At 44.4% G+C, this 27,442-nt stretch overlaps 2 protein-coding genes across 3 annotated transcripts; both read right to left on the bottom strand.

Annotated features, from left to right (window-relative positions):
• Positions 1-278: 278 nt before the first annotated feature.
• Positions 279-23,183, bottom strand: LOC6588313 (tubulin beta chain). Of its 2 annotated transcripts, none has more exons than XM_026994666.1 (7): positions 22,891-23,183; positions 6,634-6,868; positions 5,942-6,171; positions 2,562-2,729; positions 2,188-2,452; positions 555-877; positions 279-477 (listed from the first exon to the last, which is right to left on the bottom strand). In XM_026994666.1, exons 1-7 carry the CDS (start codon positions 22,945-22,947, stop codon positions 388-390), a joined length of 1,368 nt encoding a protein of 455 aa, XP_026850467.1. In that variant the 5' UTR covers positions 22,948-23,183; the 3' UTR covers positions 279-387. The 2 variants fall into 2 exon arrangements, with proteins under 2 accessions (XP_026850467.1, XP_026850466.1); XM_026994665.1 differs by lacking the exon at positions 2,562-2,729 and adding an exon at positions 2,819-2,986 and having other exon boundaries at positions 22,891-23,178.
• A 2,261-nt stretch (positions 23,184-25,444) lies between these two features.
• LOC6588369 (seminase) lies at positions 25,445-26,308 on the bottom strand. The gene has a single exon (XM_002012924.2). The coding sequence runs from the start codon at positions 26,291-26,293 to the stop codon at positions 25,517-25,519; it is 777 nt and encodes a 258-aa protein (XP_002012960.1). The 5' UTR covers positions 26,294-26,308; the 3' UTR covers positions 25,445-25,516.
• Positions 26,309-27,442: the final 1,134 nt, after the last annotated feature.

Raw genomic sequence — 27,442 nt, 5'->3', positions numbered from 1 at the left:
TTTCGTTAGGATTCGTAATGTGTATGGCTGTGATTTGATCAACACAGTGGATTCACTTACTAGAGCCCTGCCTTATGCCTCTAAATCGCGGTCCATCGAGGGTATGGTTTTTTGTTTTCGAGATATTTGTGGCTTGGTTTTGCAAATTTAGCTTTACAGAAAACTGACTAATTCTTTTGAATAGTAAATCTCTGAAACCAGTTCCGGTTTACAAAGAATATTCCTCATCTAACCGCCTGTGTTGCTGTCAGAATTTGGAGGCCAATCGATTAATAAGATTTACTATATTTACTAGATATTTATTTGAAGCCTTTGTCTGGTGATGACTTTGCAAATAATTTACATAATAGTATACAGAAAACAGTTATGATGCTGGTTGGTCCGTCCCTACTCGCCATTGCCGTTTTGCAGGACCTCCGACTCGTAGCCCTCGCCCTGATCCTCCTCGAACTCGAGCTCATCGTCGGCTGTTGCTTCCTAAAAAATGAAAAAAAGGAAAAGGTTTCGAGTAAGAAATTGCTGGACTGGTTTTAGATATTGTTCAGAAAACGCACCTGGTACTGCTGATACTCGGATATCAGATCGTTCATATTGCTCTCCGCCTCAGTGAACTCCATCTCGTCCATGCCCTCGCCCGTGTACCAGTGCAAGAAGGCCTTGCGACGGAACATGGCTGTGAACTGCTCGGAGATGCGCTTGAAGATCTCCTGGATGGCCGTCGAGTTGCCAATGAATGTGGCGGACATCTTGAGGCCGCGTGGCGGTATATCGCAGACGGCCACCTTCACATTGTTGGGTATCCATTCGACAAAGTAGCTGCTGTTCTTCGCCTGCACATTGAGCATTTGGGTGTCCACCTCCTTCATGGACATTGGACCTGTTAATTGAACAACAAAAAAAAAACGATTGGTATCGGGGGTAAAAATCCCATCGCCTCAGTATCTCCACCAAAACAGTGCAGTGCTCCCCTCCCGCATTTACATCAAAAGACAAGTTGGCTTTGATGCGTCCCAAAAGCAAATCCCCAAATCCCTGAATATGAAATACTAAACGGATTCTAAGCCCCAACAGCGCACTTTGCCACCTGGTCGGAGTCGGAGTTGGCGGAGGCTCTCAGGCGGATAGGGACAGGGACAGAGACAGAGGCTAGGGGCCACCTTGACACAAACAGTCCCAGGAGGTAACTAAAAAAGTTGTTTAAATTCCTTCGCTGGCATGTTTTTTGCTGCTTTTGTTGATATTGCTTCCGCTGTTGCTTCTGAAGAACACATTTTTGTGATTAATTATTTTGCAAGTATTTCTGGCAGAGCCTGAGCCAGAGCCTGAGTGGACGCAGAGAGTCGTGCGAGAAAGAGAGAGGCAGAGTTCAGGGCCCCAAAGTCACGTTCAAGCATGATTAGTTAGGCTTGGGCTTGGGCCTGGGCTTGAGGCCCGTGTCAGGGGGCGGTCGGTCGGTGGTCGTAATTCCCCAATGGATCTTGAAAGTAAATTTCTAATTACGCGCGTTTTGCGAGTCATCAGTCAAAAGGAAAGGCAGAGGCAGAGCCCACTTCCAATCCCAAAGCCAAAGCCAAAGCCAGGACGATAGCGAGAACGAGAGGTACACAAGGAATAGCAAATGAAATATTATGCGGCATACTTTCGGGCGCCGCACACCAGTTTATTAATTTAAAAATTAGCGCCAAGCCAAAAAAAAATGCCACCCTCGGTGGGGGGTTGGGTGGCAGCCAACGCGGAAGGCTAACAAATTTGCGCTACGTGCGCGTTGACGGATTGCAGCCTTTTTGCCCGCCAGAGCCAGGCACAGGGCCAGGGACAGGGCCAGAGCCAGGTTGCATTAATCATTTTTAGTGGCGCCCATAAGTAGGCATTCTGTTTGCTAATAAAATTGTCGCTGTTGCCCCTTGTTTCTACGTGCCCTGCGGCAGCCCATGGCCCGGCCATAGGACAGGTGCGCCAGCCACCAGTTGGCCCTGACAAAGTGACAAAGTTTCACGGATAAGCCGCCATGGATGGCTGCCCACCACCCCTTAAGATGGATGGATCCCTGCGTTTTCCTTTGCGTTTGCGTGAACGTGTTTCGGGCTTGTTGTTAAACAACTATTTTTCTTCTTTGGACCCTCCCCGCTCCCCCGTTGGGGGCGCGGACAGAAGGTGCGTCAACACGGGCTTTGGTTGGCCACTCACCTCGGAAGATGCAGGCACACGTCAGGTAGCGTCCATGCCGGGGATCACAGGCGGTCATCATGTTCTTGGCATCGAACATCTGCTGCGTCAGCTCGGCGACGGTCAGGGCGCGATACTGCTGCGATCCCTTGGCGGTCAGTGGGGCAAAGCCGGGCATGAAGAAGTGCAGACGCGGGAATGGTACCATATTCACCGCCAGCTTGCGCAGATCGGCGTTCAGCTGGCCAGGGAAACGCAGGCAAGTGGTTACGCCGGACATTGTGACCTGTTCGAAGGAGGGGGGAATCTCAGTTAGTAAAGCATTTCATTTGATGGTTTGCTTTTCTGCCAATCCGTGGGGGTCCATTTGCGCTCCTTTTCCGGCTGCTACTTACGGACACCAAGTGGTTTAGATCCTCGTAGGTGGGCGAGCATAGGCGCAGGCTTTGGTAGCAAATGTCATACAGGGCCTCATTGTCAATGCAGAATGCCTCGTCTGTGTCCACGCACAGCTGGTGCACCGACAATGTGGCATTATACGGCTCGACCACCACCTCTGACACCTGGGTGTCCACCGTTCGATGAAGGATTGGTTGGGCGGGGCGTGGCGTGGCGATGGGGGGACAAAGAAAAACACCAATTAGACACTTACAGAAACCAAATGATTGAGATCCCCGTATGTGGGCGATGATAGCTTCAGTGTGCGGAAGCAGATGTCATAGAGAGCCTCGTTGTCAATGCAGAAGGTCTCGTCTGTGTTCTCCACCAGCTGATGGATGGAGAGCGTTGCATTGTAGGGCTCCACGACGGTATCGGATACCTGATTGTTGTTGTTGTTGTTGGGTTAGGCGACATGCATGAAAAAAGAAGGCAAATAAATGTTGTTAATTAGCAATCCTTTGGCTTTTGGGCAAAAGATATTCAATGTTTTCGGCTGGTGATGGTCCCTAAATCTCTCCCAATCCTTTGACAGGGTCTGCTGTTTGTGTCAAACGATTTGCCATTCGTCTTTGGACCAGAAATTCCGAATTCCAGGCAATTTGCTTGGGACATGCAACATGAAAAATGCATTCCCGCCTCTCAAAAGAGGCTGCAATTCGAATGCACTGCCCCCTGCAACTCGTGCAACAGCATAGACATGGCCCTATAGTAGATGGATATGGATATGGGCATGGGGCATGAGATGGGGGTATGTGTCGGGCCTCGAGCGGCACTCAGGCTCCGAGTTGTTGCATAAATGCAGTTGCATGTTGCACAAACATCCACAATCACATATACGCATACGCATACAAGTGTGGGGGCAAGTGTGGGGGCAAGTGTGGGGCAAGTGTGGGGTGTGCTGCAAATTGAAAATTATGTATAATCTTTGCTTTTGCCATCTCTATATTTGCTTGGGCAAGATGCATTGCTCCGTGTCCATTGAGGTCTCGGTTGGGTGAGGGAGAGTGCAACATGGGCGGGGTGGTATCGAGGTTGTGGCATGCGACAAACTTCAGTTTCGAGTCGCAGCTTTTGGGGCTGTATGCGAAATGTGTGTACACATAAATTGTGGCAATTATTTAATGGTCGTCCCTAGCCAGCCCTCGAGCGATAAGGTGGACACACACACACACCTGTACAGTGGACACACACACACACACACACACACACAGGACATGCAGTTAATACTAATGAGTTATGCTGGGGCATATGCAATGTGCATTCAACATTTTGTACCCAAATAAGTATCTGTTGTATTTGTTGCTGCTGCAGGATTTACGAGTGTTTGCTGCAGCAGCCCTCCTGGCCATCTGGCAGGTGCAAATCTCCATACTGGCCGTGCGGCATGCCTCAAAGGGTATGCACAATTAACGAAGGCCATGCCAAGGCTTTAATCATATTTCAAAATATTTAAACAGTTTTTTTGAACGCGGAATTTGCATAAATTGCAGCTGTTGATGGACAAAACTATTAAATCTATATGTATTTATATATATTTTATATATTCGCATGTCCAGTGGTGTATTAAGGACGTGTTATGGAGTGACAGACAGGCATGTGTCGGGCTGGGCCGCAATAAAATGACCGCCGAAGCCAAAACATTGCGGTAAGCCGACCGACCCCCCCGATTCACGGACCCATAAATAACGGCCAGCCCAATGGGAAGGCAAGGAAAGGAAAGGATGAATTGGGGATAGTTGGGTAGGGCAGGATGGGGGAGAGAGTGGTGGCTCCCACTAGTTGGCGTTCAGCCGTGACGGTAATAAATTTAACCCACACACACACACACACACACAAATTCCAAATGTAAGTTTCGTCCTTAAAAATCCATAAAATTTATTGTGTCAAAATGTTAATTTCACGCCTCACAGGGCTCGGAACTTCTGGCAACTCGGATCGGATCTTCAATTCGAATATTTCGACAGGTTGTTCGCGGTATCTGGCCATATAATCGATTGAATATGACAAAGTATTTAAGGCAAAGGAAGGGTAGATCTTTGATTAGCATAAGATTTAAAGGAAAGCTGTAAATACCCTGGAAAATATATGTATACGTGTATGTATTTCTCTTTCTGTAGCATCTTCTTTTAGCTTTTGATCCTTCTTCTACAGACACCAAGATAAATTTAATAATAAGGTGACGTCGTCCGCTTTGACAAGGACCATCCACTCTCTCTCGTCGCACAGAGAGACAAGCGCTAGAGAGAGATGGCAATCGTTTCACGTTCTGCACGCTTGCATGCCTATGGATGGTCCTCGAAAGAGAGCAGATGTGCGGACGATGTCACCTGATTACTAAAATCATCCCCTGTCGTGGGCTACGTTCTCAGCAAATACGAATTGAAAGAATAACGGATTACTGTACAGCGTAGTTTCCGTCTTTGCCTATTGATCCTTTATCTCCACTTCTATCCTTTACTGTTGGGACTGTTGTCTTATAGTGATCACTACCTGTCAGGACCTGGAGATGTTCTGTTGACAAGCAGCCTATATTGAAATATGAATGTGAATGTGCCCTCGCGGGAGTTCGTTTCTGCCGCCTGCCAATTTATTTTGCGCTTAATTAATTTAATTAAATATCCAAAATGTAATTAAATGCGAGAATAAAGCAAATGAAGGCGTGCCACGTACCACGCACCTCCGTGGCACGTGTCTATGCGAGTATATATTATATACCATCCATAAATTATATGCAACTGGGTTAATTAAGCAGACAATTGAGGCGTGTCAAAAAAGGCAACGCGAAAAAAAAGATGCGAGGCGTTGCCAGTTAGGAACAGGGCCCGTGCCCCGCCCCCGTGTGGCCCTGAGGCCGCCGCCTTGCCGCTAAATTGCATTAAAACTGCATTGCCAATTAGGCTTTAGCCGCTGGTCCGATGCTCGATGGCCGGCGGTCGACGGTCGATGGCTGGTGATGGCGCGCTAATTTTGCCTGCAAATTAATTAGAATTATTTGGACAAAGCCGTGAACCCGGCTGAGCGGGGTCCGGGCCGTGCACAAAGCCCGCCAATTGAATTTGGCGTATGAATTGCATAAATAAAACAACATTTGTGGCATACTTTCGGGCGTTGCGGCTTTCGTTTGCTAATTTTTGGCCAAAAACGCGTGCAGGTGTAATACGCTTGCGGCTCCACCAGGCCACCCATTACCAATGACACCGTGGTGGCAACACACGAAAAAAAACCCCCCGTAATTTGTAAGCTGATTTGGCTAAGCGGATTGCACCCGCCATGGGGCTGATGAGGATGATCTTGCGGCAGGGGCAGGGGGCGGGGGGCAGGCGAGAAGGCTTACCTTCGGCGAGGGCAGAACGGAGAAGGAGACCATAATGCGATCCGGATACTCCTCGCGTATCTTGGAAATTAGCAGCGTGCCCAGGCCAGAGCCAGTGCCGCCGCCGAGAGAGTGGGCCAGCTGGAAGCCCTGGAGGCAATCACAGCCCTCCGACTCCTTGCGCATCACCTCCATCACGGATTCGATCAGTTCGGCTCCCTCTGTGTAGTGGCCCTTGGCCCAGTTGTTGCCTGCAAAGAGCGGTAGAGCACAATTCACCATTACTTATCTAATCAATGTACAGAGAGGGAGACAGGACACCACAGCACAGCACAGCTGTGGACATGTGGAAAATTAATTTTCATCGTCAACCGCAGGCAATTTCATAATTGCAATTATCATCAGTACACAGCAAACTGCTGGATGAGGAGCAACGTACTGCCCGAGGCAATTGACCAACATCAACGCACTAAGAAAACAATCAAGCGGCTCCCTGATAAGCACTGGGTCTGTGATAACAAGGCCGTCTGGTATCTGGCTTGTACCTCGTTCGAGTCCTCATCCTCGTCCTCGTACTTATCAAAGCAATGACAAAGGCCGCACAATGTTCGCTGCATGTTCCACACACACGACTGGTGAAAACAAAAGCAAGGCACGACATGCCACGCAGGAAATGGTCGGGACGGGGGTCAGGGGTCAGGGGTCACGCTTACCCGCTCCGGACTGTCCGTAGACAAAGTTGTCGGGCCGAAAGAGCTGGCCCATCGGCGACGAGCGCACCGAGTCCATGGTGCCCGGCTCCAGGTCGATCAGCACGGCGCGTGGCACATACTTGCCGCTGCTCGCCTCATTGTAGTAGACTTCCAGGCGCTCCATCTGCATGGCCGACTCCCCGTGGTAGTAGCCATTGGGATCGATGCCATGCTCATCGGAGATAATTTCCCAGAACTGCAAAAAAATATAGAACATTAAATGGGATTTCAAGTAATGGATTTAAGTGCTGCAAAGCAATGGAGCCCCGGAACTGCTGATGTATGCAAATATTTGCATATGTACACTCGGAGAAAAATATATGACAAAATGGGAATATATTTCTCATTAAAATTAAAGTTTTTTCTTTTTTATAGAAGATTTATTTATAAAATAATAATAATAATAATTCTCATTTAAATAAAATATTTTTTTTATATTTAAATTAAATATTTTTATATTACAATTAAATATATTTCCCAAAAATCAAAAATATTAAATTTATTTTTAAGTGTTTTTGAATCTATATTTATTTAAAACAAAACATATTCGATTTACTTTCTCTATGTTTTTTATTTTAAAACTCAAATATTTCATTTTAAATATGCTTGTGTTTCCTTTTCCCATTTCTGCGTGTGTGTGTGCGTGTGTGTGTCTGCTTGTCTTTCTCTCACGTGACGTATGCGTGTTATTTTACGACAGCGAGTGCCCCTCCCCCGTCATGAAATTTTCGTGCAAATTTCTTTTCTTTTCCTTGTTCCCTCTTCTTCTTTTTTTTTTTTTGTGCTGCACACAGAAATATTATTTTACAATCAATGGTTCCGCATCGTAGCTGTGTGCTTGTATGGCATTGCTTTGGCAATCAATGCATATAAATACGAGTGTCCTTTTTACATGGCTCTTGGTTTTATTGGCGCTCCCCGCTCCCCGCTCCTACGCTCCCTACGCCTGCTATCTGTTGTCGATTTATGCGCGTGCATATGCTGCATACGATATCATACATACCGCGCACTCAACGCACCGGGGAGGGTGCATCGTGTGCGATGGACAGAGAGGGAGCACTTTACATGCCGTGAGCAATTTCTGTTGCATACTTTCAGGGGGCCCGCTTCCTTTTTATTTATTTTTGTTGCTGCTGCCGCTACTGCTACTGCTGTAGTGTTGTTGCCGTGTAACGAGCGGGAATAATTGAATCCTTTTAGGTGTTTTCACATACACACATACACATACACATACACATACACACATAACGTATTTATATTGGATATCGCCACAGCCGCTCCCGCTGCCTCCTTCCTTTCCAAATTTATTTACACAGGAATTTTTCTTGCCTGCCGGATGTTTGTTTTTTTTTTTTTTTGGTTTTTTGTTGCTTTTCTTTCTGTGTTTCTGTGTATGGTGGCCCCCGTTCGGGCTTTCTTTATTTTTCATTGCACAATACGCTTGGCGAAACATTTCACGTTTGCTGCGCATATGAATTTCAAATTTTTAAAAATGTTTCAATCGCTCAACCCCCACCTCCTGCCCCCCCCCCCCTCTCCAGGTGAGTCCAGGTGAGCGAATGGGAGGGGGAGTGGCTGTGGGTGTGGTGGTTTACCCGTGGTGCATGGGCAAAAATGCTAATTGTGAGAAAATCGCAATGTGCGGACCGGCCTCTGCGCGAGTGCTCCCCATTGATCGAAATGATTTTTAATGGACTTAAAGGCAGCCATCACTCGAGTGGGAGAGAGAGAGAGATGGCCAACGGCAATGAATTCCATTTGGCCTTATTTGATACGCCAGCGTTCTCTTACTTTTATTTTCCATCTGTCTGCCGCAGGGCCCGAGAGACATGTCGGGTCAGATTGATTACCAAATATGAATTTTGATGTAAAACACCTGAAGCAGACCTTTTTGTATTAATACAATACAATTTTGTTGTTGCACAAAAAAAAAACAACAATATCTACAGAAATTCTGTCGGTTTTGTGGTTTGAGATTCTGTATCAATTTTATGCGCAGTTTTTTTGTTGTAATCTGCAATCAGTCTAACAACAAAAGATCCCTTGAAACTCGAATTGAAACTCGAATCGAGCAGCAATCAACTGTGTCACGCACACGACATGTATGTTGTTTTTTCTCTTTTCTATTCCTATTTCTATTCTTGAACATTCTTTATTGCAGCATTCTCTAATGCCTCTCGAGTCGAGGAGCAATCTACCGCGTCACGCACACGACATGTATGTTGTTTCTTCGATATTCTCGGGCCTTCGTTTTTGAAGAATTCCCTTTTCCGTCTCCAGTCGAGCAGCACTCTTCTGCGTCACGTACATGTCATGTATGTTGTTTCTTCACTATTCTCGGGCATCCTTCTTCGCTTGAGTCAAGCACGTGCCATGCATTTGGTTTCTTAACTGGCTTCGAAGGTTGACGAAGAATCGTAGCATCTCGTAGCAATGAGAGCAGTAGAAAATTACGGAAAAAGAAAAGTGTGTTTCACGGCAAGAAGATTTCAATACAATTATCTGTAGGTAAGATGATATTCTGTTCAGATATTTTTCAATCTGGGAGACAAGTCAATCAAGAATGAGCAAAAGAGCGAAAGTACATCCTTCTTTATGTGTCAACATCATAATACCACTTCGAGAGGTTCTAAAACGTAACCGAAACCAACCGAAAATGGCTTAAATTATTCATGGGAATTCTGATGTGAAGTTTTCGAGCAGCTCTTTTTGATACCCGTTTACATTTGTGAGTATATACTCATATGTACATTCATCCGTGATCCATAAATAGTTAAGTATCCTGCGCTAAAGCGCTGACAAAAGAGGAACCCAAACGAGAACAGCGGGGGCTACGGTACGGGGGAAAGGTGAAAGTTGTAAAAGTTGGAGAAAAAAATAAAATATGATAACGCTTGATTGCACATAAATGCTTGTGCCCCCAAAGCGTATGCACATGCTGCCACACACTGCTGCCCTTTTCTGTTGTGGATGCTAATCCCAGAGCCGCATAAATGTTTACTCTGCTGCCGGTCCTGATGCTTGAAAAGTTTGTGCTCCTCCATTGGCTCTTAGACACGCAACAATGATAACAAGTTCGGGCCAAAGACTAGAGCCAAAAGACAACAAGAAAAATCGCTGGCCGGGAAAACTTTCGAGTGGTGGAAAGTTCTGTTCCTGGCCCTCGCATGGAAATATGACACTCAATTGTACGCTCCGTTGGACGCTTTTGGTTTGACAATAACTTTGATTTGCCTGCATGGCAGGCCACCCCTTTGGCCACCCGCATGTCCCCCACCCCCCCCCCCCCCCCACACTTGTTGCCTCTGGGGGAAATTCAAATGTGTGTTCGATAAGCGTTTTTTGTTTCCTTTGAGATCTACTATTCTCGGGGCATAATTTATTTATGAAAACTTTTCTTGAGCTCTTTGCTCGTCAGCCCTGACGCTGGCTTTTTGACAGACCGAAAGACATCGAAAGACTTGTGTGTGTGCGTTTTGAAGTGGGTTGAAGTGGCCCAGAGACAGGCCATCAAAAGATATCCTCAAAAGTCAGGAGTGGAGGGACAGAAAAAAACAATTACCGCTGCCTTCATTTGCTTAAAACTTTTTGCCGGTCTGCGGTCAAAATTGCTTAATTACAAAATTGCGTTCATGTGAAAAAGTCCGAGGCGAAAAAAGGAAGTGAAAAACCTGGCTAAAAATACATAGAGAAACAAAAAAAACACGGGGGACAAGGGACGAAGGACGAAGAAATGATCAAATTAAAAGTAAACAAAGAGCTGCGTGCGTTGACCAAAGCGGCGCCGTTTTGTGGCTCCGACTTGAAAGAAATCCAAAATTAAAATTCCCAAGGCGTGTGCACCAGAAAGAAAAAAAATGAGAGAAGGAAAAGAAAAGAAAGCCCGAAACAAAAGTCAAGTGGGGGGAAAAACTTGCATAAATTAATTGCGGCAAGCTTCTAGTTCCTCCGGCAAACAAAAGGACAATCTAGCGAGCACGCGAGATGCGGAGAGACGCACGACGCACGACGCCGGAAGTGCATGTCGCACCGGAAGTGCGCGCTGGGGGCGCTGCGATGGCGGCGGGATTGGCTGCGTGGCTCGGCAGCTGCGTTTGCATACGAAATGTTTTTGATGTTCAGCCGCCTCGAGCGACTCGCATAAACAATCAACAATTGCAGCAATAAATATTAAATGATGGCCAAGTTTGTCTCCAGGCGCAAGGATTTCACAAGCCAAAAAAAAAAGGAAGAAAAGATTTCTTTGGCTTATTCACTATTTTTCTGTATTTTGTACATTTTCTTTGGGTTTTTTCGCTAGATTTAATTATGTTAACAGCTTTAGAGCGAAGGACATACCACACGGCCACAAGTTACCTGTTTAACCGACGGCAAACTTTGCCATTCACAATGTATTTCTCTCTTTTTCACTATTTTATTGTTGTTTTCTATTAAATTTAAATATGATAACATAATTATGTTAGAAATATCTTAAAACGGATTTATTGGGCAACACATTACCTTTTCTAGCGTCGGTAAACAGTGCCATTCACATTGTCCGCTAGATTTGTATATTTTAACAACAATAGAGCTAGAGACATACCAAAAAGGGATTTCTTCGACAACAAGTGCCCTCTTTCATCGGCGGTAAACCTTGCCATTCACAGCATTTCGATGTACTCCTCTATTTTCTGTATATTTGATTGATTTTTTCGTTAACAGCATTGAATCGAAGGACTTCTTCGCCTGCACGATGGCTTTTTTACCGTCGGCAAAGGTTGCCATTCACACAATTTCTCTCTATTTCACTATTGCTCTATTTTCTATCTATTTAATTGGTAATTTTCGCTAGATTCCACCAATTGAGCAATGAATTACAAATTAAATGTAATAATTTAGAGTCTGACATCCCAGAAAAAGTATAAAAATTCAATTAAAATCTATAATTAAAGAGCCATAAGTTTCGATAAGTAAAAAAATAACATTTCTAATTAACATTCAGGGCATTCTCGGCCTGGCACGCATGGCGGCATAAAAATCATTAAAAATACAAACCGCATATGGATTTGCAATCACTGGAGAGGGGGGGGGGGGGGGCCATAATGCCACACACACACACACACAGACGCGTGTCCACACGTGTCCTGTGCTCGGGCTGGCTTCTTGGCCCAGCCCACGGCCTGAGCGCAAAAACTAGAATTTCAATTCAATTTTCGGGCCACGGGCATTCAACTAATTATAAAATAATAAACAGGATTCCCGTGCGCATTTCGATCATTTGCCAATTTACAAAATGTGCGACAAATCCGCGGCGATTTTGGGGGGCGACCGCCGAAAAAGCGCATAAAATGCGAAAGCGCGAAACAAGTTAATTTATTTTAATTTTTGCGCCATTCCATGAATATTCTATTTGGATGCGGTAGATGGAGGAGCGAGTCCTCGTGGAGTATTGGTGGGAATTGCATTTTCGGTATCCATTAGAGTAATGAGCTTTGGCCGCGAATTGTGGCGGCCACAGAACCCTTGTCAAGGCCATAAAAAAACGAATGAAAATGCCAAAATAACACACACGCCACACTCCATTCGGTCCATCCTCTACGCTTGCAACTTAACGGCCGCACATCGATGGATGACACTTGCCAGTCGACGGGCCATAAACCATTTTGGAGGGCAACAAAAAGAAAGAAAACCCCGCCCTTCCCCCCTCCCTATCCCCTTCGGATACAACAGCTCCATCTGCGTGCACCGTCCCTGCGTCCCTCCGTCCCCCCGTCTCCATCCGTCTCCATTGGACTGCTCAAAAATGCAATTTATGTGAGCGCCATGCGAAAACATAACGAATTGTACCCCAAACTACGTTTAATGGTAGGGGATCAACCCACCCTCCCTCCTCCCCCTCTCTTCCAGAACGGGTTGAGTGGGGGGGGGGGGGGTGGCCTGCTGTAAGCATATTTTTTGTAATAACACTAAAAGGATCTTATCGACAGTTTGACAGTTATACCACGGCCATGTTGTCTTTATTGGTTAGCATCGTTTAGGGCCATAAAACAGAGAAAATGCCACGGCTGTAGCCCGCTTTTAGGGGCAGGATACAGCATGCGTTTTTGGTGGGCAAAGGGGCTGGGGGCCAGAGAACATAATTAGACTCTCACGTATAGGCCTTTACCAGCGCAATGAAGCAATTGCCAATGCAGCCTGCAATTTATGGCTCTATCCGTGCGAAAGCCCCGTGTGGATCGTGTGGCACGTATGAGAGTTCGTTCGAAAAATGGCCACGTTTTTTCTCTCTCTCTCTCTGTGTGTGTGTGTGTGTGTGTGTGTGTGTGTGTGTGTGTGTGTGTGTGTGTGTAAATTACCCTTTGTATCTGGCATTCGGCAGCTGCATTTGCAATTGTACATTTATCGTCAAGTGCATCAATTTAAATGTGGCCACTAATTGTCATTATCAGTGCGTGGCACGGCCTGGCGTGGCGCCTCGTTTCTCTTGCGCTCTCCCCCCCCCCACCTCTCTGTTTTTATTTAACAATTTGTAAGGTTTTTTTTGTGGCATTAAAGTGGCAATTGGTTGGGCTATTCGTTCAGTTCAGATCAATTCCAGGCACAAACTAATTTAATCAACATCTTAGAGGAGGCTGGAGCTTGCTGGAGGAGCGGGGAGGAGGCAGGAGCTTGCTGGAGGAGCGGGGAGGAGCGGAGAGGAGGCTGGAGCTTGCTGCAGGAGCGGAGAGGAGGCAGGAGCTTGCTGGAGAAGCGTCCAGGAGGCAGGAGCTTGCTGGAGGAGCGGAGAGAAGCCAGGAGGGGCATCTTGGCTAAAGACTCCTGTCTAGAGCTCCTGGCATATGCAAATATTTGTTCATTAGTATTGGTCATTCGGCTTTCGGCTTATTGTGTGGTCAAATACATGTACACTGCACACATACGTGTGTGCGTGCCTGCTAGGCGCGTGTCTGGGTGCAAGGACATCGATGACGCAGTCTAAGTGCAACATCAAATAGCTTATAATTAAAATACGCATAACTCATACGCACCGTCGGCCCCGCGCAGAAGTGCAGAGGCAGGCAAAAGATACTTCTACCGATACAGAGATATTTATAGATATTCCACCTTTTACCTACTGTCTCAAGCGTCCCCCCCCCCCTCGCTTAGGTTAGGGGTCAAAGCTGTTGTGCCTACCCTCGGCTATTGGTAAATATCAAAACAATTGCTTTTGCGGGTTAACCAGGTGATGGCATCTGTCGACTCTGCGGTTCGTTCTACGCCGCATACGCATTTTGCTGTCAATGCAACGGGGAATATACATATGTATCTCTATCTCTATCTGTATCTATATCCTAGGTATGGCTTCATTTAACGCACACACACACGTACACAGTGGCTTTCGAACAATTTCAATTGAGATTTCAATAATTGTCGATTTAGATATGTAAATATTTATTGTATATTTCGTTGGTGCCCGAGACCTGCCTGCCTATTGACTTAACTAATGTGCATATGGTGTGTCCATCCCTCTCCCTCTGCGTATCTGTATCTATGCGGTGTGTCTGTGTTTAGTCTGGCTTATGCGTGGCTTCGATTGTTTGCTACTCTCTGGCCACAGCGTAGGGGGCAAACATGGCCCCGAAAATCAGTTTTGATTTGCGCCCATGACGAAGATGATTATGATCTAAGGCCTGCTTTGAGCTAGTGGCAAAAGTGTCTTCTAGATACTGAATCGATCCCACGAATTGTCTAGCGGGTGGCCGGTGGCTCTCAAGGGTTGCCAAAATATTTGCTAATGGCCCCTTCCCCGATGGTCACATGCTTTACGACTGGCGTCTGCATATAAACGACTCTCGACTTGCACTTTATCATTTTTTGTGGGGCGGGGGGAGCAAAGAGGGTAATAATAATAATAATATTTATATGGTGAACGATATGAAGTTCATGCCTTGCAAAGTACCGCCACCCAAAAGCTGAATAAATAAACAGGGCCAGGAGTGGAGGAGCCGCATACTCGTTAGCTGTGCGGCATCACCATGTGGCATCAAACGGCAAGTACCTGCCCCCTCCACCCGTTGGGGGGCAGGGCCATCTGAGGCAAAAGCGAAACCAGAAACGAGGGCAAGGCAGTGAAGTGAAGCGGGGGTTGATGCGTGGGAGGCAAGCGAATCCTTTTGCTACTCTTTCGCTAATGATCCTTTTCCTAATCCTAATCCCCATTCTAATCCGTTTTGAGAATCCGCTAATGATCCAGAAACAAATCCTTTCGCGACTTTTTTTTTAATTACTTTAAATATTTGTGGCGCCACACGTGGCACAAACAGCAGCATTTTTTGTGTGCACTGTGAAGTGCTGCTGTGTGTGTGTTATTAATGACAATAATAGCATTACTACCACTACTTTTTGTTGTGTTTTCTCAAGTGAAGTGCCGCCACTTTGCCATCAAAATAATTCCTGATTTTTTATGATCTGCCGCTCAAATATTTGTTGGACATTTAATGCAAAAAACTACTGCCCCCCCCCCCCGCGGATAAACAACTGAACAAACTTTCGCTCTATTAATCAATTTCGAAACACAATTTTGTATCTGTGTATCCGTGTATCTGCGACTGCATTTGCTGATAAAACTTGGCCATTTGCTGTGTAATGGCATATATCCTATACCAATTTGTATGATTCCGCATTGGAATTAATTTTTATTACGTCCAAGCGTGAATTTCCCTTTGACCATTTTGATGGGCCACTGCCTGGGTTTTTTTTGTTCCCGCCGCCCCTCGGATGCTGTGTGTTTTTTTTGGCGTTGTTTTAATTGCCATTTGGAGGCAAAATGCCAAATAATTTATGTGCGAATAAAAACATATAAAAAATCCAATTAATATTGTTTATCAAATAGACCCGAAATGAAATACGAAACAGCCACGCTGCGACAGCGAGTATGCAAATACAGAATAAAATTGAAAAAAAAAAAAGGAAAAACTTCAGTGTGTAAAATGTGTTGCCCAGAGAAAGGACACACATGCAGATCCTGCTGCCATTCCTTTCGTCGGCTATTCCGAAACTAATGTGTTTCAGAATCCAGTTTTATAATTGCATTGGAAATCGCTGAAAAACACTCTACAAAAATAATGGCAGGCGCTCAGCAGAGAGGGAAAATATATATATTTTTGATTAATTTGCTTTGGCGCCAACTTGACAGACCACAAATTTAAATTATATTTTGATATACGAGGTGTGTCCTGTGCGGTGTACATATCTGCAGAAATTTTTGGAAAATTTTGTTTGTCCGATTGGTGACAAACATGCCCCGCTGCCTCCCTGCCCCCACCGCCATTCCGCCAGTATTCCTACATATTTGGCCAAGTTATTCGCTTGTTTGTGGTTTTGTTTCGACGGGTTTCCGATTTCTTGACTCCCCTACCCCCTCTCCCCGCTGTCTGTTGCCCTGACACCTGCGCCATAAATTATAAAACCGATGCTAATCTCTCAAGGACACACAAACACACACAAATGATAAATATTTTGACCACATTGGTTTTTAATGAGGTTTCCAATTCACATTTGCGGGATTTATTTGTATTTGGTTTATTTTCCATACCATTTCGGTGGGTATTCATATTATTCAATGGAATTTGGCCTAAACGCTAGGCAAAAATGTCAAAAAAAAATAGGAAAATAGTTATAAAAAAGGTATTTTTTATCTATGGAAAGTTCATTAATCTCTCTCTATTTTTCTTCCTGTCCCTCTTTAAAACCTTCACACACCTTCATCCAACGAAGCGAATGTCCATTGATTTGCTGTTTAAATTACCCATAAGAAAATGGACACATTCCAGGCGAATGACTTGAGACAATTGGCAGAGGAAAACGTTGAAATCCCAAACAGATATTGAGCAGATAGAAAGGTACGATAGATGGATGGTTGGATTGAAAGATCGTTTAGATTATGCAGTGTAAAAATATTCAAAATGTGTCACTTTTGGGTTCTAGATAAATATAGACCGAAAGTATTCCATTTTTCGAGGAATTGCATTGAGAAAATCGACATATCGAGTCGACCATCGGCTGTTTTTTTTGGGTATTTTTGTGTTAAACTGAAAGGGACAATTGACAGTCACGTGTTAACGTCGACAGGAAGAACGAATGGCAACCGGAACTATCGCCATATGAAATGATATTTTAGGGTATTTCGAAATTCCAAATTCCTCCACTAAAATTATCCCCATATTTATTTCGTGCACGTATTTGCCTGCACAATTAGTCAATGCAATTTGCAGAAATAATACAGAGCGAATGAAACGCAATGGATTTCCATTCGCACAATAGAAACAGCATCGAAAAGAATCTTGATTATTTTTTAGTTGTTGCTTCTTTTATTTTTGGCTTAATTATGTTTTTGCTTTGCAATAAATTTTGGTGCCGTTTTATCTGTCGGGGGCTGCTTATCGGCTCCCAGGACCCTGTGCAAGGAAGCAATTTGTGGGCCAACAAATCCAAATGCATAAATAATTCGCGGCGAAAAAAGCAACGCGTATTCCAAGTGGCTTTATGCCGAGAATTGTATTATTAATTTGTACGTAAATACCAGATTACAAGAGTGCAACATATATTTCAGGGATATCTGCTATCTGCCAGAGAGTGCAACAGCGGCAGCTTCGTTCGTGTAATGCGCAATAATTACAATTTGTGGCATGCAATTTCAATAATATAAAATTACCAAAGTAATTGAAAAAATGTGCAAAAATTATTGGTAAAATAAAGGAAGGGCAGGGCAGGGCAGGGCGGGGCAGGGCAGGGCAGACAATTGCTCTGAAAAACAATGGTTCGAGCTTGGCCCGAAAGTATGCAATTTGCACATTTGCCAGTGTGGAGTGTGGCATGCAGTAGCAGTGGCAACAGGCTGGGGCATTAAGAGCCACATGAGAAATTAATGAGCAAAAGAGCGGAATGCTTTTTAAAAGTGTTGAATAAATAACAAATTGCCATTTGCCGGCGCAAGACTGGACAACCTGTCGGACCGAAGCGGCTTATGTGTGCTAGCCACAAGTGCAGCTGCCACATGCCACACACACACACACACACACACACATGTACTACCTCAAGGTGGGTTCTCTCTGCTCCTCTCCCTCTCTCTCTTTGCTCCATGGATTCCTAATATTTATGCAATGATGGTTTTTCGTTTCGTTTGATTTTGTTTTGTTTTTCCTTTTGTTCAACGATTTGCATGATGCTCAAAGCAAAATCGTAACGAAGCAAAACAAAAAAAGGAGAAAATATATACATAAATAAGTAATTTTTATATTCCATCATGCCACAGAAACAACAACAGCAATGGGGCAGAGTGTGTGTGTGTGTGTTTGGAAAATATTTATAAAAAATTCCCTTTTGTTTATTCATAATCAGTTTGTGCAACGAAGCGACATCCAAACCCATCCTGCGACCGCGGGTGCAAGCCCTTTCTCTATTGCATACATCTAGGCGCAAGCAGGGTATATCAAACATAGGGTATGGCCAGCTACCTTGCAGGCACTCACCCTACCCTACCTTTCCTTTCGACATACCTTGAACGCAAGGACTCGGGCACATATCCTCCTGTATTTGTGTGCATGTGTGTGTGTGTGTGGAACCTCATTTGGTATGCATAAACGCATTTTTATGTAAATTGAAAAATATTTCGCTAAAAGAACGAAAAAAAAAACAAGAAACTTTTTTATATTTCTACCTTTTTTTTTTTCCAAGAATTTTGTTTTTTGTTGTTGTTGCACTGCACTGACCATGCCCTTGCTTTGGGAGTAATATTTGCTGTTACCTGTTTTTGGCTAATCAACGGCACTCTCCAGAGAGCCATGGCCAAGACGTTCTCTGTGGGGCACGCGATCTGCATGTGCCGTATGTCGGGCCTGGCTGTGGCCCCGATGTGCATTTGCCAGAATGGCCATCTAATTGGTGGCAATAGGGAGGGGAGGGGAGGGGCATTACCACAAGCATCTAGGTTGCAATTACACTATCCAAATGGATGGATGGATGGATGGAAAGATGCCAACTCAGTTATCAGCTGCTTGTTTTTACGGTCCCGTCCTTGCCTCCACACCAATTCGGCATCATCCGACAGCCGCATGAAAATTGCATTTGCATACGACCGGGCGCATTACCTATGACGTGCCCCAAAGGATCTCTCTCTCTCTCTCTCTCCCCTATCATATCGGGTAACCATAAAGAAATTATAGCTACGATAGTTTCCTGGCAGCCAGGCAGCCCAGCGCCAACGCTGTCGATAATTCAATTTTGTGCATTATTTTGGTGCTGCTCGATGATGCCATGCCCCATGCCCCATGCCCAAGACCTTCCATTATAAGCTAAACAAATGTAGCCTGAGGCAGGCTCACACACACACACACACACACACATACCAATATTGGAGTGTGGAGGAATTTGCATGTCGTTGAGGCCACGTTGAGGTTCCGTTTTGCGCTCCCCTTTGGCCTGGCTTATTCCAGTCTTTAATTTTATTGTCTCCTGCTTTGGCGTTTTCTTTCGTCTATAAATTTCATCCGCACTTTCCCCCATTCGACATTTTCCCTTTATCTTTATGTGGCATGCCCATGCCCATGCCCCTGCCAATGCCTCGTAAATAGATTTTCCCCTGTTATTGTTCGCAAAATGATTTAGAGAAAATTAGGTTTATGTAAATAATGAAAGGAAAAAGAAGAGCACAGCTCTGGCTTCAGGGCCAAAACATCCTTGGCCAAAATGCCTTCGCTATGCCACATATGTGATCAATTTTCGGTGGCGTCTGATGCACACCGGAACAGGACCTGAAGGCATTCTCATAAAATGAAAACTCAATGTCTATGCCTGTCTATGTATATAGAAGATACATGAGGATGAGGGAGATGTTTCGAAAGCCAAACGATGAAGTATTACAATTAAAGCTGTCAGAAATGGCTCAAAGATGGAAGGAAGGAAGTTCTGTAATAGATTTCAGAGACTGATGATTTTTAGTGAATGATTTTTAGCCTATGATTCCACTTGTGGCAAAGATCTACGCGAATGGTTATTCCAGAAACGATCTTTCGGTACACAAGTAGATTAGGATTTGGGCAAGGTCCTTCCTTCCAACCGCTTCTGGGACTATTTTGAGACCTCCTTCTGGGAATTATTAGGTGCCATTTTGAGTTGTCACAGCCTCGTCTTTCTACAGAAAGTAGATACATTCCCAAAGCCTTCGTTTATTCCATTTCTTGCAAGGCCAGGCCAATATTTTCGCCCTAATTACAGATCTCCTTTATTCATTTGTCCACTCATGGATGATTCAAATATTTATTTAATGTTTAATCAATCTGAAATATGTTTTTCTTTCTGTTTTTTGCCGCCAGCTCGGTTCTGTTTGCGCATTGTCCTTTATCGCCAGAGCAATTAGTTTTGCAAAAAAGGCGCTTTGGCCATTTACGCTGTTGTGCATAAATTTCACTATTCAATGCACGCCACGTAGGCAGTTTTGCATAAATTTATTATTTGTTTATTCTGAGGCTGCGCCAATAATTCACACTGACAGCCAATTAATCAGCAAAAGGACATTCAATTAAAGCTCGGCCAATCGGGAAATCGACAGTGTTCTGTGCGTGTGTGTAAAAAACCCACATAAATAGGAGTTGGCCACAAAATACCACAATATGTTCCCTATTATTATTGTAAAATGTAATGCCACCCAATCTATAAAGTTTCGATAAGCGGAAAATTGCATAAATATTCATAAATAATTGCATATATTTTTTAGATCAACAAAAGGCCCGCCGCCACAAAGGTCGCAAAATATGATGGCTCTTTTTTGGGGGCGTAATGGGGTGTACGAGTATGTATAAAATGCAGTGGGCTTGGCCGGAAAACCTTTTGTATCGGGGTAAAAGTGCGTCCTAATTAACCCAACAAATCACGAAAAAAATCACACACATACTCGTACATTTAAGTGGAAAAGCGTGTTAAAAAGAAAAAAAAAGAAGAGAAACGTAACGAAATATGCAAACGGGCGGAGAAAACTGCTCTCTGGGAAATGCAGAGAAAAGACATACACAGGAACAACAACAACAACAAAAATAACTGTGTCAAACGTCAACGACTGCCCCGCGTGGAGGTTGTTGTTGTTGCTGGTAATTCTTTTTTTTATTTCTATATATACCCTTGGGGATTGAAGGTATTATGATTTTTAGAAAATGTTTGCAGGAGAAAATGTTTCTGCAAACTGAATTCCGTTTTATACTTCTGCTCTGGTAGAAATTTCCCCCTTCGCTAGGAAGCACTGCTTGAAAGCAGTAAATCAGCTGTTTATTGCCAGTCACAAGTGAAATAATCATCTGTTTATATACCCTTGAGGATATGAGGGTATTATGATTTTTGGCAAACGTTTGCACAAGTATTTGCCAGCAGAGAAAATGTATCTGCAAACTAAATTCTGTTTTATACGCCTGTTCTCCCTTCACTAGGAAGCACTGCATGAAAGCAGTAAATCAACTGTCTAATGCCAGTCACAAGTGAAGAAAATCAGCTGTTTATTGCCAGTCACAAGTGAAGAAAATCATCTGTTTATTGCCAGTCACATGTGAACGTGAAATACCAAAGGAATTAAGATTAGCCGCGAGCGACCAGGATGTGAGAGTATCTAATGCTTCGACTAGCCGCCTTGCCTCTCCTTGCCTTTCCTTTTTGTTGCTTGTCGCTTGATGATTATGTTGTTGGCGCCGCAAATTGTGCGAGCTAATGCTAATGCGCTGAATTAGCTTAGAATGGGCAGTCACTCCCGGTTTTGTTTTTTAGAATTTACAAGAATGTTTTCATTCCATTTTTCGACATTTTTAATTGCCTGCCAACATGCACGCAAAGAGAGCAGAAGTCGGGGGACGGCTTCTCTGGCTCTCTTCTGGGACGTTCCATATCTGAGTCTCTGCATAAGTCCCCGTCCCCGTCTCCGCCCCGGGGGTGTCGCAAGAAATAGCTGTGAACACTATGTAATTGCTATTTTTGGGTTCTAGTTCTTATCGCCTCCTTAGCCCCATTGACAACTAGTTATGTTTAAAGTTTTGTAAACAAGCCAACTGATTAGAAGAGGGAGGCATAGTCTGAGTCACTGTGTTAGATACATCAGCTACAAGATACAGATAGTACCTAAAAGACCCGCTTCTGCCGCTTTGCCGCCTTGGCGTCTTAATTACATGTAGCCAGGTGCAATTGGCCAGCTACCTTTTCGAGTATTTCAGACAAAAAGTGAGGAAATAGTTTTCTAGGTTTCGTTCATAGAGCCATCTGCTTGCCCGTAAATGAGTTTTGATTGTTGTGAATTCAGTCAACTGTAGAGTACTACAATGAGAATGAGCTCGGGAATTGGGCACAAGAATGCCGTGAAAAACTATCCCAAAACGAGTTGTGGCACCACCACGACGTGCATAAACCTGTTAATGACGAGGAAGCTTCAAAGACACACACAGATAGACAGACAGACAGACAGACAGACCTTCGTGGAAGTTTCAGAATACCTTCCAGAAGAGTATGTAACTGTTTTGTTTGAAAACAGTACAGTGTATAGTATTTAAATAAACTTGTTACCCCGATTAGATTACATTTGAGCTAGATCTACTTATGGTTTGTTCCAACATGGTACGTTGAGATCATCATCATCCAAACCGCTTTGCTAATTGTTTACACCTGACAGAGGTCGTTTGACACGTTTGCCTTGGGTTTGCCTGGGGATTTTATGGTCTTATATGGGCAGCATTTTGTTCCCAGGCTGCGAAAATGCTCACATTTTGTGCGTGCTACTGATACGTTGTGTATGTCGTCTGTGTGTATGCATATATCTCGCACCGATAAGATAAACCATAGAGCTGGCACTATACGCGGTCCCATTTCGTTTATTTTATGCTTTTTTGCAGTTCTATAGTTTCCTCCAACTAACGGAATTCTCTCTCACTCTCTCTTGTTTTCTCCCCGCCCCCCAATTTCAATTGCCGCCCAGCTGCAAACAAAACGCGAGAGGACGAGAGCAAATCTGAGATACAGAGCGCATACACAGAGAGAGAGAGAGAGAGAGGGTAACCGGGAAGAGCGACAAAATCAGAGAGCGAGCGCGCGCAGAACGTTTTGCTGCTTTCTCTCTTTCGATTCGATTCTGTTTTATAATTAAACATGTGAGGTTAGATACGTAGCGAAAAGTCAGAGAAAGGTGTGTGCCATGACTTGTGCGGTCTCTAATTGAATATTAATTATACGCACCTTTGAACCGATCTGATTGCCGCACTGGCCCGCCTGTAGATGAACAATTTCCCTCATATCGAAGACTGTTTGTTGCTGACACTAAAAGTTGTATTGTATCGATTGAATTGACGGACACACTATCAATTACTCTCTTTTGCAGATACACAGAAACACAAATACGCACTCGCGGAAGACCAAATTTATGTCAGATCTCGGGAAGCAGTGATGCAGCGCTTGTTTAGGTTCAGAATTCGAAAACGGGATCTACTTGCGATCGTTGCGCGCGTTCACTTTGAGAAATCAAACGGAATGAACGGGCGGGCAGAGAGACCAGAGAGCGAGCGACCCACAGACAGGGAGGGAGTACAGTGCCAGCGATAGGTAGAAAGAGCGAGGTTGGCAGAGAGAGAGCGCTGGGGCATACCACAGATAGTTGGCAATGCTGCCGGCTGAAGATGCCGACCCATAGTTAGGTGAGGTATTTCCAGAGAGTACTCTCATGATAATTTCATATTTTTGGGTAGATCGTGCTGGCACACAACGCACTCACTATGGAAGAGAGGGTGGAAACAAAATGTGAACCTCGGTAGTTCGGGAATCCCTTACCTTTTATTATTACACCCTGAGACGAGGCATACAGAAATGACGTGGTGCCGGCAACAGAGCCAGAGCATTCAAGAAATAAGTAGTTGGCAATGTTGTCGACTGCAGATGCCGACCACAGTGTATAAATATTAGGTGACTCAATCCCGTAAAAGGCTCTCACAATATTCGCCTATTCTGAGAAAAAGGTGTGGCAATGCAAAGCCGTTGACAAATCAATATAGCGTGAGTGAGCCCTCACCTTAAATCGATTCACCTTGAGCCAGAGTATATACAGCGAATACTTGTTACCGGCTGCAGAGAGAGAAAGCATACTCAACAAATGCCTAAGTAGTTGGCAGTGTTGCCGGCGACGACCTGATGAGCTGCAGCAAGAGGCGTGGGAGAAACAGAGACAAAAACGCAGCTCGGCGACAGCGCACTATGGTCCGAACGACCACTTTTGTTGGCCAAAATTAATAGCTCCCGAACGAAACAAGATTTCTTTATTTAGTTTTTGTATTGGGTGTGGCACCGCCCTTTTTTTTAATAATGCATATTTAAATTATTATTTAGAATAGTCCTTGTCTAGAAGTAGGTCTAACGCCTCGTTAGGTGGGATAGGTGCGGCTTTCCGACTGGGTCCTGTACAGCCTTACGAACTAATTTAGCATTCTCTGGGCATAAAGATAAAAGTATTGAAATAAATGCGCGATCGTATTTACCTCGTTTTCGTGCGGCCATGCTTACCGCTTGAATCAATAAATTGATGTTTCCTCCCTCTGATATAACAAGATCTGCAGCCTCCATTCTTTGTGCTCTGCGACCTTTTTTTGGTAAATAACAAGATCTACTTACGTTAAGGCTTTTGGCCTCTTTGAATTTGACCGGCATTTGTTCCGTTTTGTTGCCAAACGATTCCAAATTTTCTTGCTGGTATCTTCAAAAGCTTTATTAATTTCATATGATATGTCGCCTTAAGAGCCGTTTTCAAATAATTCATAATTTTATCCTTCTCTTAAATCCATACGGCAAACAACTCTGCATTTTCGAATTTGAGTTTATGATCTATTAATGCAAATTTCAAGAATTAATCTACGACACACAAAAGGTTTTAGGGTGACCTAGGTAGGACAAACTTTGTACACCTTTCCAAAAATTACCTTTCATTACAAAATGACTCACGTTAACCTACAAATACAAAGACATCATAACTACTAGATAGAGTTCACTACTCAAAACAACTGATTTAAAACAAACCGGACTGATTAAGATTCATCAAAAAAATTTAATCAGGTCTCGGCGTTCGATCAAGTTTTCGTTGTGCGTCGGTGCGTTCAAGTGCTTTACAATAATAACAGTTGGGTAGATGGCCACTCTTTTTGTAATGCAATCAACCCCAGATTTTAGTTTTGACTTTTAAGAATTAGGTTTTGGCCAGCAAAAGTGGTCGTTCGGACCATAGTGCAGCGGCGGAATCGTTGCCTTGCCCACTCCCGCTGCCCGATGAGATATCTTTATTGCTTGCGTGTTTTTTGTCGTTTCTGGCTTTCCACTCTTTTCTGCTGAGATTTGCCGGTGTGTGGTGTCGTTGCGGGCGCCAACGCTGCAATTTGCCCTCTCCATTCACGCTCGGTTGGACAGCAGCGAGAGCGGGAGCGCAAGAAATGAGCCGATGACACGTGAACGATAGGTAGGTGCAAAGAGCGCCTCATTCTACATGCGACATGCACGTGTAGAACTTGACATGGCTACATTACATTTAATCAGGTTCTGGAAACTCTAGGAGATTAGCACCTTACAGACTGCGTTTTCTTGATCTGATTTACAGATGGAAATTCCACAGAATCATTATAATTTTTCTTATTACGGTTGAATTTTATTGCCCGTTGGATCAAGGAATGTATGGAAATCCATCATGGAACACTGTAGTCTACCTGGCTTATATATTTCTGCTGATCGTAAAACCTTTTCTTGTTTTCTGTAGGGATATAGAAATTACAGTTTTTATTGGGGGTTCAATATGCAGCAGTTTCTGCCCCGAAGCTCTACGAGCATTCTTTTAGTAGCCCAATTGTTGCATTGTTTCTTTGATAAACTGTGCATAGAACTTGACACTCATGTAGACGTCGGGCTTGTCGGACTCCCCGCACTGATACGTCCAGGAGCTGATGCCGCACACCTCCTCCATGAGCAGCAGGGGCCCGCCAGAGTCGCCGTCGCAGAGGGTGCGATGGTCATAGCCGCCGGCACAGATCACGTTGGGCGGAAGGGTGCGGCCAATGCTGCGCTCGCAGGCCATTCTATCCACGATTGGCACTCGCATGGTGTGCAGTCTATTGCGGACTCCGAGACCGGATCGGCCATCGATCCCAAAGCCGGCGACGGTTACAAACTCCTTGGGATAGAGCTGGGAGTTACAGACCTTGGCATAGCCAATGCGATTGCTCTTTAACGGTAGGAGAGTCTTGCCCACGGCCAAGTCGGCTATGAACTTAACTTTCTGATATTCGGGATGGATCTTGATCTTTATGAGAACGTTCTTAATTGAGGTCTTCGTGTGGCCCTCGTACTGGTTCGTGTAGCCTGCCACCACATGGAACCATTGTGGGTTCCCTACGTCAAAGCAGTGGGCAGCCGTCAGAATGTGTCGCGTTGACAGGATCGTGCCCGAGCAGATGAGCTTCTTCAGGTAGAATAACTGGACACCGAAGCCGCCAAGGGTACCGCTGCCCGTTTCTTTCCCATTGAAAATTCTCGGCTGTATTTTTGGCGATGGATCCTCATCTTCCGAAGCTCTGGCGAGGATTAGTAGACTCAGCCAAACCAGTGCAAACATTCTTAGCTGATTTTCATGGAAAAACTGTCGCTTCAAGTGGAGAAACTTTCCATTTTGATGGCTCCGTTACCGTGGTGTGCCTCTAAATTGATTCGTTTCTGTGTCTGGTAACGAATTGCTGATTATATGGTATGGAAGGCCATATGCCATACGAACAGCTAACAGCTAAAACCAAGTCCTTAACAACAAACTATCTTAATGAAAAGTCTATATAAAATTGAATCATTTTAAGATGAGAACAGAGGGTCGTACCAGTACATTCACTGCCCAAAGAGGTTGCGGCCGACTACGAGGGGACTTTTCCATCAGAACTTGGAGTCTGTGTGCCGATTGGGAAATATAAGTGTCCTTGGAGCATTTTCATGGGTCTTTTTAGGAAATCGCGGCACGTTTTGTTGCCAGTACATTTGCGGTTATGTGCTCATTGCAACACACACCCACATGTATACGCATCCAGAAACAGACACACACAGATACTCGCATCTAAGCGCGTTTGGCTGTGTGTGTGCGTGCGCCTCTTACCAAATTGTCGATTTTATTATTTGTGTTTATATGATTTTTCAGCTGTTCTGCATTTTAAAGTGTGCGGCTGCAGAGGGTTGGGTTTTCTCCCAGCAGCAGCAGCCGCACAGCATGCGAGGCGCGTCTCCAGTCTCATTTCTTATTATAATGTGAAAAATATCCTTTTACAAATTCAAAATGTTGAAGTGTGCGATTTCTTTTGTTGCGTTGCCGATTTTAACAGCCAGATTGAGAAAGACATCCCCTCCCCCACTAATGGTATTCTATGGCAGAGCATGACTCTGGGCATCTCTCTGTGTCCCTACGAGCGAGTGTGAGCTTTCATAGGACTCGGGTGTATTGTTGTTCCCTTCCTGGGCCGATCACGTAAAGGTTTCGCTTACACTCGCTTGTAGTTTAAAGGAGCTGCCCAGCCTCATCGAAATATTTATCATTTTGCATTGAAATATCTGCCGCATCATTGAGTTGCAATTTTCCTAAATTCTGCATTCGTTACGCCCAGTGTCAGAGGCCACCAGCTATCACACTGAGAGAAAAGTGGCATAAACATATCTATAGATGTACAAACATAGTAAAATTAAATAGAATACATTAATTAAAATATAAATGTATAAAAAACACTTTAAG

Source organism: Drosophila persimilis, unplaced genomic scaffold, assembly GCF_003286085.1.
Source record: "Drosophila persimilis strain 14011-0111.01,24,50 unplaced genomic scaffold, DperRS2 tig00000000-arrow-pilon, whole genome shotgun sequence".
NCBI lineage: Eukaryota > Metazoa > Arthropoda > Insecta > Diptera > Drosophilidae > Drosophila > Drosophila persimilis.
The sequence above is the reverse complement of the archived record's forward strand: the minus strand, read 5'-3'. Positions and strand labels throughout refer to the sequence as shown.